The 13,565-nt window shown below is 46.2% G+C and overlaps 1 protein-coding gene across 22 annotated transcripts in view; it reads right to left on the bottom strand.

Moving 5' to 3' along the window:
- USP45 (ubiquitin specific peptidase 45) overlaps positions 1–13,565 on the bottom strand; it is a 314,718-nt gene that overhangs the window by 114,630 nt on the left and 186,523 nt on the right. For 16 of the 22 annotated variants that reach the window (XR_004538801.1, XR_004538800.1, XR_004538806.1 and 13 more), the window contains one exon: positions 8,696–8,777. The exons of 3 other annotated variants lie outside the window; for them this stretch is intronic. Coding sequence is in view for 13 of the 19 variants with exons in the window: in XM_033938032.1 (XP_033793923.1) it covers positions 8,696–8,777 (82 nt within the window). In the remaining 6 variants the exon portion in view is untranslated. Of the gene's footprint in view, positions 1–217; positions 350–8,695; positions 8,778–13,565 lie in introns of those variants that run through there. 3 more of the 22 variants (XR_004538802.1, XM_033938042.1, XR_004538807.1) reach the window with 3 other exon arrangements.

The following is a 13,565-nucleotide window of genomic DNA, read 5'->3' as shown; positions in this document are numbered from 1 at the left end:
TTCATCCAATTAACCATCTCAATAAACATATTCTGCAACTGGAGAATAACCTCAGGGACAGGCTTTTTCAAAGATAACGCAATTAGTATATCATCTGCATACAGATGATAAGTTACTCACAATGATTTCTGTAGTTAACATATTGGCACCAAATACAGATTGAACAAAATTCCTGTGGTAACCCAGTGTCAGTCTGTCATAGTGTAGATAAGTTACCTATATGGACCTGGACCTTCTTATCAGCAAGATACGAGTGGAACCATCCCAGCACGGTACCTGCGATGCCACAATTTCTAAGGCACTGTAGCACAATCTAATGGTCCAAGGTGTGAAAAGCTGCTGTGATAACCTGAAAAATTAACCAATAGCAGGTATATTGATTTAATTCTTGATAGAAATCATCACGTATGGCTGTTAGCAAGGATTTGGTACTATGTGCCTTTTGAAACCCATGTTGGAATAGGTTCAAACTCCTAGCCTTTGATAGGTGGTCTTCAAGCTGGAGGAAAAGTCCGTAGTCTGTTATTGAGAAAGACATGGGACAAGTCATTGCTTGCCCTGGATCGGTAGCATGGAATGTTGCTCCTCTTTGTGTTTTGGCCAGTAACCTGGATTGGTCACCTTGAGGATGGGCTACTGGGCTTGATGGACCTTTGGTCTGACCCAGTAAGGCTATTCTTATGTTCTAAAAACCACCCATTCGATAACTTTCACCACTGCAGCCAAAGAGACTACTGGCCAAAAATCAGAAAGGGTGCCATATCCCAAGATTTCACAGTACATATCTTCAGTAAATCTGGTACTTCTCCAGTCACAAGAGATTTATTAACAACTAGTGTTTAAGCCCGTTACATTAACGGGTGCTAGAATATATGTCTGTCTGTCTGTCTTTCTTTCTGTGTCTCTCCCTGCCCCTGTCTCTCTTCCTTCCTTTCTTTCTCCCTCCCGCTGTCTGTCCTTCTTTCTTTCTGTGTCTCCCTGCCCCTTTCTTTCTCACTCCCGCTGTCTGTCCTTCTTTCTTTCTGTCTCTCTCCCTGCCCGCTGTCTTTCTGTGTGTCTGTCTTTCGTTCTAATGCACTGCCTGCCTGCCTGTCTTTCTGTCTCTCCATGGCCCCCTTCTGTCTCCCCTCCCACAAAGCAAACCAAGATTGTTCCCAGGCCCCCTTTCCCTCTCCACTTCCCTGTGCAGAAGCAGCATTTCCCCCCCACACACACACTTCCCTGTGCAGAAGCAGCATTTCCCTCCCACACCCACACTTCCCTATGCAGCAGCAGCATTTTCCACCCTTCCCTGTGCAGAAGCAGCATTTCCCCCCCACACACTTCCCTGTGCAGCAGCAGCATTTCCCACCCTTCCCTGTGCAGAAGCAGCATTTCCTCCCCGTACACACTTCCCTGTGCAGCAGCAGCATTTCCTGGCCTTTCCTGTGCAGCAGCAGTATTTCCCGCAGCCTCCTTCCCAGCCGCCGCATTTAAATTCACAGAAAAGCACTGCGCCGCGCTACCACTGTCTTCGGCGTCTTCTATCCACTGTGGCCAACCCTAGCGGAAACAGGAAGTAGTCAGAGAGGGCGGGCCGCAGTGGACAGAAGACGGCGAGGCCAGCGGTAGCGCGGTGTAGCGCTTGTCTATGAATTTAAACGCGGCGGCTGAAAATGGGGCTGCGGAAAGGTTTTGGCGGTGAGTGAGCCGGCGAGAAAGTTTTGGCTGTGAGGGTGGGAGGGGGGAATCGCCAGCTGTGCTGTGGTGCATGCGCCTCAAGCCGCTGCCACGGACGGACACAGCACATGTCAGGTCCCCACATCCTCCTAAGTGTGCATGCGTGCTTAGAGGATTATTATTATAGATACTAGTCAAAGCTGTAATAACTGTCATGGGCACTTCTTTTTTGTTGAACCCACTCAATTAGCACATGACCCAGATCTTCATTTTTTGCCCTATGTAATTTTTTCCTGTTTTTCATTAAATTCTGATCATCATTGTCACTGCAAAACTTCAATAACTTATTTTTCTGTTTCTTTAAGTCATATATGGTTGTAGGTCCCACACCATAAACTTCGGTTAGCTGATATACAGGTACACCATGATCAAGTTTCTGCAATAACTACTTTCTGTGCTATTGACAGTGACAAATGCTTCCTTTTCTGCTTCTCATTGCCACCCTGAGGGGAATCTGCAGCTGACATTTCCACAGCCCTCAATAAGCTGCATAGATACATCTGATGAAAAGCATGAAGAAAAAAACGAGACACTCGCACCTGTGTGGTTTCAGTATGTCACATCAGGGGACTTCTGGTTGAGGGAACTTTCAGTTTTCAGAATTTTGGATAAAAGATTGTGTACCTGTATCATCTTATCAAATAATCAGCCTTCACAGACTATGCTCTACAGCCTTCCAAATCCTTGTGTAGGATCACAATGGTGGAATGAATTTCCCCTCAAGGCAGAATCACTATTAATTTTTCTGAAGCAACTAAAATCATATCTTTTACAAAGGGCTTCTCAAACTTATTTTTTATTATTAAAAGTGATGTTAGAAGCTTTTTTAAGTCACTTGATGCATACATGAAAAAGTTATTTGATGTTTTGTTTTGTGCAATATTTTGTTTCTGAATATAATCTCGAATGTGATCATCTCTGAGAAAATATGATTAAAGTTCAGTGACTTTAGTCACATTTTTCCAGAAAGGTCACATATGTTTTTGTTTGTGTATGCTTAATTGTAATCCATCAAGAACAGTGGATTGTGCAGAATAAAAATTTTAGAAATAAAGTAGGTAGGCAGGTAAGTTGGGAGGGGGGATGCGGATAATCACATGAGTGAAAGTAGAGTACAGGTGGAAAGAAGGTAGGTGGATGGGGTGTCTGATGTCTTCTGTCTGCCCCTTGCAGTCTACAGTCCCTCAAGTCCCTCACCTGCACCATATTTCTCCTTCTTTCCTTCTCTTTCTTCCCAGCCCTTTTGTACCACTAGAGAATGACACAGTAACCCACCGAAACAGGGAGGATAAAAAACTGGCTGCCGCAGGTACGGGTCAAGGCCATTCATCGCCCCGTGGAGCGGTGACTGGCCTTGTCCCCACAGTTAAGTATTTTGCGTGCATTGCCTCACTTATAACCCCTTGCGATCGCGTGGTCCAGCAACCCCTTCTCTCCCAATTGCCACGATCCAGACATCTCCCTCCCTCCCTTCCCCTCACCTTCACTGGCGATTTTCATTTTTCTATCTCCAACGGCAGAAGCCTTTTTACAAGTCGCGTGCGGCTGCCTGAAACTTCTCCTCTGACGCAACTGGAAACACGAAGTTGCGTCAGAGGAGAAGTTTCAGGACAGCCGTATGCAATTTGAGAAAAGGCATGGCCACTTGGAGACAGAAAAATTAAAATTTCCAGTGAAGGTGAGGGGAAGGGAGGGAGATGCCTGGACTGCGGCAATCAGGAGGGTGGGGGCTGCTGGACCGTGTGTGAAGGGCGTTGAAGGGAAGTGGAGAGAGAGGGGGAGGGGAGAGAAGAACAGAAGCTGAAGGCAAATGGGGAGAAGAGAGTAGGGAGCAGATGCTGCATGGAAGTGGGTAGGAGACATAGGGGAACACGCTAGAAGGAAAGTGGGGAGGGGAGAGAGGAACAGATGTTGAAGGGAAGAGGGGAGAGGAGAGAGGGGAGCACATACTGGATGGAAGGAAGGGATAAAGGAAAAAGGGCACATGTTGGATTGGGGAGACAGATACCAGATATGAGGAGAGGAAAGGAGGAGAGAGTTGCTAAAAACCACCTGGGGGAGGGAAGGAAAGATGGGAAGAAAGAAGACAGAGATGCCAGACTATGGGGGGAGCGGAGGGAAGAAGATGGGTGCCAGTCCAATGAGGGGGTGGGGTGGAGGGAGAGATGGAAGGGAGAGGCAGACAGTGTGTGGTAGAGGCATAGAAACAGAGCAGATGCCATATGGAAGATGCAGACAGTGGATGGAAGGAATAAAATGACAAGAAGATGAAAGCAAAAACATTACATTACATTACATTACTGGCTTATATTCCGCCTGTACCTTTCAGTTCTAAGCGGATTACATCAGAACGATAACTGGACATTTCCAGGAAGAGACATACAAATTACAATTAAGGCGTAAGGTCTAAAGCAATTTTGATGAGTGGGTTCTAAGAGGGGGAGAGAGGGGGAAAGGAAGGGATTAGGACATTTGGGTGAATTTCTTGAATAGTAGGGTCTTGATTTCTTTGCGGAAAGCCTTGAGGTCAGTTGATGCTGTCAGTAGGTTGGTGATGGAGGGGTCCAATTTAGGTGCATGTGTTGCAAGTAAGTTGTCATACATCTTTTTGCGTTTAGTTCCTTTAAAAGGGGGGAAGGAGAAAGGGGATTGGGTTCTCCTCTGTCTGGTTGAGAGGTTCCTGTTTAGACGGTTGTTTAGGTGGGTGGGTGCCGTTCCGTTTAAGGTTTTGAATAACATACAGTATAGTTTGAATTGGATGCGGGCTTGTATTGGAAGCCAGTGTGAGTCTAGGAAGGAGTTGGTGATGTGGTCAAATTTTCCAAGGGAATAGATCATTCTGAGGGCAGTGTTCTGCACAGTCTGTAGTTGTTTTATTAGGTAGGTAGGACAAGAAAGGTAGAGGATATTGCAGTAATCCAATAGACTTAGGACTAGATATTGAACTATGAGTCTGAATTGTTCTTTTTCAAAGAATTTTCTGATTTTGCGAAGGTTGCACATGGTGAAGAAAGCTTTTTGTGTGATTTTGTTGATTTGCACCTGAAGAGTGCAACCTCTGTCTACTGTTACTCCAAGGAGTTTGAGAGTGGGTTGTAGGGGATATTTAGTGGTTTTTATTTCTAGCTCTGTTATAGAAGGGGTTTTGTCCTTTTCAAGCAGTAGAAATTTAGTTTTATCTGGGTTGAGCTTCAGTTTATGTTCTGTCATCCATTTTTCCACTGCTTCTAGAGTTTTTTCCAGGATGCCTGATTTGGTGGGGTCTTGTGTGTCAAAGGGGAGGAGTATGGTGATATCGTCTGCATAGCTGAATGAAGTTACTTTGAGTTTGTCTAACAGGGTACGCAGGGGTTGGTCCAAGGCTCCGATATAAGATCGTTTGTTTTTACTCTGTATATTCTTGTTTTAAGGAATCCTTGAAACCAGTTGTATACTTCGCCTGAGATCCCTATTGCTTCTAATATCTGAAGAAGTATGGTGTGGTCGACCAGGTCGAATGCGGCAGAGAGGTCGAGTTGAATTATCAGCATCCTTTTTCCTTTGCTAAGGTGCTGTCTGGCTATATCTAGAAGGGAAGCTAGCAGTGTCTTGGTGCTGTGGTTAGATCTGAACCCCGATTGAGTTGGGTGGAGTAGGTTGTGGTCTTCAAGGTAGTTGGTGAAGTATTTGGCAACCAGACCTTCTATTAGTTTAACATATAATGGAATTGAGGCGGTGGGTCTGTAGTTGGAGGGGGTGTCTATTGGTCCTTTGGGATCTTTCAGTATTGGGGTGATTATGATTTCCCCTAGGTCTTGTGGAAATTGGCCTTCCGTGAGAGTTGTTTGGATCCATTGCAAGAGGCAAGCTCTAAATTTGGGGGATGCGTTTGTCAGTAGATATGACGGGCAGTTGTTCAGGTCGCATGACGCTCGACTGTATTTTCTGTAGAGTCGGTTCATGTCCAGCCATTGCACCTTTGTAAAGTTGGACCAGTGCCTGTCAGCTGCAGTGGCTTCATCTGTTGTAGGGTTTATTATGATCTCGTCTAGGAGGGACGGTGAGTTGTTGAAGGAGGCTCTAATATTGGCGATCTTATTCTTGAAATGGTCCGCTAGTTGGGTGTCCGTTGGAGGGTGGATTCCTTGAGTGGTTAGGAATGGTTGAGTGTCGGTGAGGTTCTTCACAAGTTGGAAGAGTTTCTTTTTTCAAAGGATTCTGTGCCTATTAGTTTGGAGTAATAAGCTCTTCGTTTTTCCTTAAGTTTGATCTTGTATTGTTTTATTAGGTTTCTCCAAGCTACTTTGGTTGGTTCTTGGTTCTTTTTTTGCCATGCTCTTTCGAGTTGTCTGCAGTGTCTCTTTAGTTGAAGAAGTTCTGTGTCGAACCATTTGTCTGAAGATCTGCAGAGTTTGTGTTTTGTCTTTTCTGGGGCTAGACCATTCAGGGTTGTTTCGCTCAGAGAGCGCCACTGGTGAATGAATACATCGTGGTCTATGGAGACGATTGATGGGTCTACTGTGGTCCAGAATGTAGAAGGGTCGATTTTTGGTCGGGTTTTGAAGGAGGTTTTGTGGGTTTCGTGCTTGTTTGTGCTTTGAGTCCAGTTGATGTTGAAGGTGAATTTGAAGTGGTCAGACCAGAGGGAAGGATGCCAGGCCCCATTGGAGATATGAATGTTCGGTGCATGGGGGTGTTGTGACATGTAGGCTGCAATATCAAGTTGGTGGCCTTTTTCATGTGTGGGTTGAGGATGTAGAATTTGGTAAGAGAGTGCGTTGAGGTATGAAATTATGCCAGAAGCTTGTTTGGAGGAGGTGTCTTCTAGGTGGAGATTTATATCTCCGAGGAGCAGGTTGTGTGTTGAGGTTAATGAGTTCCGGAAGATGAAATCTTCAAAGATCGTGTTTTGTGGTGTTCCATTTTCCTGGAGCTATGTAGCAGAGGATGCAGGTAAGGGTGTCTTTGAGTGAGTTACTGGAAAGTTGGACGGCTAGCAGGTCTGATTGTGGGGAGGAGTGTTTGTCTAGGACAGTGATGGTAAGGTTGTTTTTTACTAGGATGGCCAAACCGCCCCCTCGCTTTTTTTCTCGGCAGACTAATTCAAGTTTGTATCCCTTGGGGCAAAATTCTGTAATGCTTGGGTCCGAGTAGGAGGATAGCCAGGTTTCGGATAGGAAAAGGCAGCCTAGTTGTTCATTAACTATCCAGTCTTTTATTAGGTCTGCCTTTGGGCTGATTGATCTTATGTTCATGTATGCACAGGAGATTGAGAAAAGATGTTTGTGGTAGCTGGGGCTAATCTGTGGGTGAAGGAGGTTCTTGGGTGTATGGGGGAGTTTGTGACCCGACTTCTTTGTGTTAGGGGGTGGTTTTCGTCCCCATGTGGGTGGGATGCTTTCTTGTGAGGCTGTTGTGCATTCTATTAGGTTTCTTGTCTGGTGAAGTTTCTTGGGTGATTGTGTCTGCCTGTATGTTGTTGTCACTATTGGTATTGGTGAAAAGTGGTGGCCTGCTGTTCTCCAACAAAGATAGAAAAAAATTTCTGTTTCTTTTCTTTTGCTTTAGGATAAAGTAGTATTGTAGTTGTGTTGATAAATATTTATAACCAAAGCCTTGTCAGCTGAAGATCTCTTCCTCTAGTTCGGCAGCTAGAACTTTGATTTATAAAATGATAATTGTACAGAATATTGTTTCTTTTTATCCTGTAATAAAATAAGTTCAGTATAAAACTGTTTGAGGCTTGTCTGGATGAGATCAAATGGTTTGTGGGGGACGGGGCAGAGACAGGGAACGAGCTCGTGGGGACGGGGCATGGAATGAACTTGCGGGGACAAATTTTTCCCCATGTCATTCTCTAAGTACAACTCCCCACATTGCTGTGCTGCCCAAAATAAAAATATTCTCTGCTGAAGCCACTGAAAAGTAAACTTAAAAATTTTTTTGTTCAGAACAAGAATAGATCTCTATTGTTGTGTGTGCTTCTTTAATGATATTCTTTAGAATGTCCACAGCAAGTAACAAGAACTTTCTATGAATCTGTATAAACATATTGCTATTGAAATTTTAAATGATTTCTATGGTATCACTAGAGAAAGCAATTCTTCATTGTATTGGGCCTAGTAGAGCTGCAGTTCCTACCACACTTGTGCACTAGATGGCACTGGTATGTCAAGCACGAGAGAGAGAAGGAACATGAACAGTACAGACTGCAGAAACCCCCCTCTACGGGTAATGTCTACAAATGGGTTTGTTTTGTGCATATCATGACAGGAATGATCTTAATTTCAATGTCAGGGTATGCCAGAGATGATCTTAATTTCTCAGATTCAGTGATAATGCTGATCTCAAGGATGTAATATATACCAGCAAAAACTCAGGGCATGCTTGGAAATTCTTTTCACACCATCTGTGAAGTTACTTCAGTCATTGCCTTTCCAGCAGCCAGAATGCCACCAAACCAACAGATTTGTGACTACATGCCATAAATTTCTTAAAAATGGACCCTCCCTTGTTTTCACTATGTGTTGAACAATAGTGCCGAAGCCCTTTGAGAGTGATCCCAATAGCAATATTTTTCATGGTGATACCTTCTTTCTGAAACAACAATTATGTTATCAAGTGCTCCACCTTTGATTCACTTATCTTATTCATTTATTGCAGTTTTTCAGCAGGGACAACATCCTACATGTTTCACCACAAGACTGTTTCATGGATGCCCTCTTAATAATTTTTGCCCCGTCGACAGACTGCAACAAATGAGTAAGTGAAATTTTATAAGATTTTGAGAATCAGTATGAATTTTGAAAAGATGTATTAAAAAAACAAACTGCAGAATGGTTCAAAGGAGGAACTGCAGTGCAAAATACTTTGATTGGTGACATTACGAATGTAACTGTGTGTTTTGAATCAAAGGTGAAACACCAAAATTTCAGATGTTCTGTCTCCTAAATCTAACTAGAAACCCAGTATGCCTAATTTACTAAACGCTGCTTACCTTTGACTTTTCTTTTGGTTTCTTCATCTGCCGTCTTAGTGGTTGGATTATTGAAGGCCCTTAAGATGCCAGATTGGATACGCTATAACACAAACCAAGGAGAAATTAGGTTCTTACCTGCTAATTTACTTTCTTTTAGCTTCTCCAGAGTGGTATAGGTTAATCTTACAAGCGGGTATATATCTCATCATGACCATCAGGTGGAGACTGAAACAAAACTGTGGAATAGTACATAAGAGGTACCTTCTCTTATTCCTATCAGTCTGCCGAATAGCCAAGCAGAACTAAGGACTTGAAACAGAAACAAACAATACTCCAAACAAGAGTAATAACTAACATACCCAAATGCTATTGGAAAATGCAGAGGAGATCCTAGAAAGAAAATGTTCCCACAGCTCGCCAGCTAAGCCATAGCTGCTGTTCTTCATTTCTCCCCGGCCCTAGAAAAATACTAGAACCCGCAGAAAAAAAAACAAAAAAAAAATGTATGCGCAACAGCCATAAGAACAACACACCAATAGACAGGGTGGGGACCTATACCGGTCTGGAGAAGCTAAAAGAAAGTAAATTAGCAGGTAAGAACCAAATTTCTCCTTCTTTAGCACTCTCCAGGTTAATCTTACAAGCAGGACGTACCAAAGCAGTCCCCATCATGGGTGGGACCCCCCGAAGGGCCGACACCAGAACATGTTCACCACACACCACGTCCTGACGCGCCTGAACATCCACATGGTAGTGTCTGACAAAGGAATGCAAGGAAGACCAAACAGCAGCCTTACAAATGTCCACAGGAGGCACTAGCAAAGACTCAGCCCAAGACGCCGCCTGACCCCGAGTGGAATGAGCCTTGAGAAATTCCGTAACAGGCTTTTTCTGAAAAAGATATGCAGACGCAATAGCCTCTTTGATCCAACGTGCAATGGTAGCCTTGGAAGCACCATCCCCCTTACGAGGACCTGCACGAAGGATAAAGAGATGATCAGATTTCCTGAACTCCTGGGTCCTCTGCACATAAGTGTGAAGAATCTGACAGACAACTAGCTTGCGCAACTGCTTCTGCTCAGATGATCTCTCCTGAATACCCAACACCGGGAGGACCACTGCCTGATTGACATGAAAAGGAGAAACTACCTTTGGCAAAAAGGAAGGAACAAGCCTCAAAACTACCCATTCCTTAGAAACTTCAAGAAGGGAGACCTACAAGAGAGAGCCTGCAGCTCCGAAACACGTCTAGCAGAAGTAATAGCCACCAAGAAGACCGCCTTAAGAGTAAGGTCCTTCAACGAGCAGGCGCCCAAATGCTCAAAAGGAGGGCACACCAGCCCAGACAAGACCAGATTCAAATCCCAAGAGGGAACTGATGGCCATATGGGAGGTTTGAGCAAGTTGGCCACCTGCAAGAAGCGAACGACATCAGGAATGGCAGTCAGTAAGAATTCTAAGATGTGAGGCAGCGAAAGCGCAAAAAAAGAGCACTCCATGCACCCCTTACCTATCCTCAAAGATGCACCAAACCCACACATAAGCCTGAGATGTGGAAAGTCTCTGGGACCCTAAGAGGGTAGAGATCACTTTATTTGAATACCCCTTCTTACCTAGGCGTCCCCTTTGAAGAGCCAAGCCATATGACAAAAGGGACACAGATTGAACATGGGAATGGGGCCCTAAGTCAGCAGATCAGGCGAAAGAGGCAGAGGAAGAAGATTCGACACCAGATGCTGCACTAGATCCTCATACCATGGACAGCGGGGCCAATCTGGAGCCACCAGAACCACAAGGCCCGGGTGACGAACAATGTGGAGAAGAACTCTGCCCACTAATGGCCACGGAGGGAACACATACAACAGCCCTTCCGTTGGCCATGGTTGAACCAGAGCATCCAGGCCCTTGGCCTGACTGTCTCTGCGACGACTGAAGAAGCGGGGTGTTTTGGCATTGACATTCGTGGCCATCAGGCCAATCAGAGGCTGAACCCAAGACTGCACTATCAACTGAAAGGCCACATGGCTTAGACACCAGTCTCTGAGATCTAGCACGTGATGACTGAGGAAGTCCGCCTTAACAGTCTCCAATCCAGTGATGTGGACCAGATGCCCTGAGCTGAGTGACCTTGACACTGAGCTCTCCAATCGAAGAGACTGGCATCCATGAGAAGCACCGTCCACTGTGGTTGATTCAGACTCGTCCCTTGAACAAGATGAGAGGTCTGGAGCCACCAACAAAGATTGCAGCACGCCAAGCCTCTCAGAGGAACAGGGAGATCCAAATTGTGCCTCTGGGGCAACCACCTCCGAAGCAGAGCATACTGAAGAGGACGCATGTGGGCTGCGCCCACCTTACTACGTCTAGGGAAGCCGCCATCAACCCCAAGACTTGGAGGAAATCCTGCACCCGAGGACACCGGGATGCCATAAGCAGGCGAATCTGAGATTGCAATTTGTTTACCCGGGCCTCTGGAAGGAAGTCCTTCCCCAAGGAGGTTTCGAACAGAACTCCAAGGTATTCCAGACGCTGAGATGGGACCAACCGACTCTTGGAAAGGTGGACAACCCATCCCAGCGACTGCAAAACTCCACCATCAGAGCCAAAATCTAGGGTGCTCTCCTGCAAAGACTTTCCCGAATCAACCAGTCGTCCAGGTAGGGATGCATCAGCATGCCCTCTGTCCTCAAGGCTGCCGTGACAATCACCATAACCTTGGTGGCCAGGCCAAAAAGGAAGAACACAGAACTGAAAGTGCGGACCCATGATTGCAAAGTGAAGGAAGCGCTGATGGGAGGCCCAAACTGGAACATGCAAGTAGGCTTCCATCAGATTGAGAAAGTTAGGAACTCCCCCAGCTGAACTGCCAGAATGACAGACCACCGTGTTTCCATGCGAAAAGAGGGAATTTTGAGAGCCCGATAAGTGTAACAGATAGTCCAGGACAGCAGATAAGGAGGCAGATAGCGGCTCCTGCTGTCGAGCAGCATACCAGGAGGAAAAACAGGTCCACTTCTGATGGTAACATTGGTAAGTGGACTCCTTCCGAGATGCCTCCAGGACATCCAGCACAGTCTGGGAGAACTGGAACGAGGGCATCAAGTCTTGAGGAACCAAGCCATTAAGTGTAGAGACTGTAGGTTGGGATGAAGTAGAGAACACTGACTCAGCATAAGCAGAGAAGGAAAAACAGGAAGAAGAGGCTCCCTGGAACTGAGTTGCAACAGAAGGGAGAACCACGGCTGTCGGGGCCACCGAGGAGCTATCAGAATCATGGTGGTACTTATGGACTTGAGCATGACGAGTCTTCAGAATCAGAGGGAATGGAGGGAATGCATACAGAAACAGATTCGTCCAATCCAGCAGGAAAGCATCCGCCTCGAGTCTGAGTGGAGTGTAGACCCTGGAGCAGAAGCGGGGTAACTTGTGATTGTGGGGGGACGCGAACAGATCGACGTCCGGAGTCCCCCAACGAGCAAATACCTGACGCAGGGTCAAGGAGTGGATGGACCATTCGTGAGGCTGCAGAAGACAACTCAACTTGTCCGTCAAACAATTATGCTGGCCCTGAATGTAGACCGCTCGAAGGAAAATGTTGTGGCGGATGGCCCAATCCCTGAGCCTCATCGCCTCCTGGCACAGGGACAGGGACCCTGTTACCCCTGTTTGTTGATATAATACATGGCGACCTGGTTGTCCGTGCGGACCAGCACCACTCGGTAACGAAGCAGGTGACAAAAAGCCTTCAGGTCAAGGAAAATCGCTCGAAGCTCCAGCAGGTTGATGTGACAAAGTCGGTCGGCACTGGACCAAAGACCCAGAGTGCGAAGACCAAAGACCCAGAGTGCGTCCAGATGAGCCCCCCCAAGCGTAGACTGACGAGTCCTCTGGAAAGATTCATAATCCAAAAAAACAAAAAGGAAGATTCATAATCCAAAAAAACAAAAAGGAAGACCCAATGTTCCACAGTAAAAACAATCCAAAGATAAAAGCAACAGACTTTGGATGTGGATTAGAGAATGACACGGTGGCGGTTTACCCGCGGCCACCGCATTTTAGCCGCGGTCACCCGCCGAAAACGGGGAAGAAAACTAGCAGTCGCTGCGGCGACGGGGACAAGGACATTCACCGCCCGCGGGGCGGTGAATGGTCTTGTCTCCGCAGTGAGGTATCAAGGATCGCGCGGTCCCCGCAGCCACCGCCCGCCCGCCCGTAGCATTTAGCCAGCTCCCTCCCTCCACCTCACCTTAAATTTCGAGTTTTCCGGCTTCCTTTTCTCCGAGCCGCACGTGTTCAAAAATCCGTGCACGCGCGGCTGCGCGAGTCAATCAATCTTCTCCTCTGACGCAACCGGAAACAGGAAGTTGCAGGAGAGGAGAAGTTTGATTGACTCGCGCAGCCGCGCGTGCACGGATTTTTGAACACGTGCGGCTCGGAAAAAAGGAAGCCGGAAAACTCGAAATTTAAGGTGAGGTGGAGGGAGGGAGCTGGCTAAATGCACGGCTTTTTGAACGCATGCGGCTAGGGAAAAAGGAAGCCGGCAAACTCGGAACGAATATAAGGTGAGGTGGAGGGAGGGTGGGGGCTGCTGGACCATTCTTCATTACTTTGCCATACTAATTCCATTCTATGTTAGGTGCCACGGACTCAGATTCGAGTCCTAGCGATGATGAGTTAAAGATCCCAAAAGAAGCCAACTTCTAAATCCAGTGGTTAGAGCTACACTACACTCCTTGTGACCCTGGGCAAATCACTTAATCCCTATTGCTTCTGACACAATGGGCAGTTCCAAAGACCAAGACTGGCCAGTGTCAAAGACAGGATGCTGAGCTTGATAGACCCTTAGTCTCCACTGTTTTTAGTGATCAACAAAGTTCTATGTTTCTAT

This window comes from Geotrypetes seraphini, chromosome 3 (genome assembly GCF_902459505.1).
Source record: "Geotrypetes seraphini chromosome 3, aGeoSer1.1, whole genome shotgun sequence".
Lineage (NCBI taxonomy): Eukaryota > Metazoa > Chordata > Amphibia > Gymnophiona > Dermophiidae > Geotrypetes > Geotrypetes seraphini.
The sequence above is the reverse complement of the archived record's forward strand: the minus strand, read 5'-3'. Positions and strand labels throughout refer to the sequence as shown.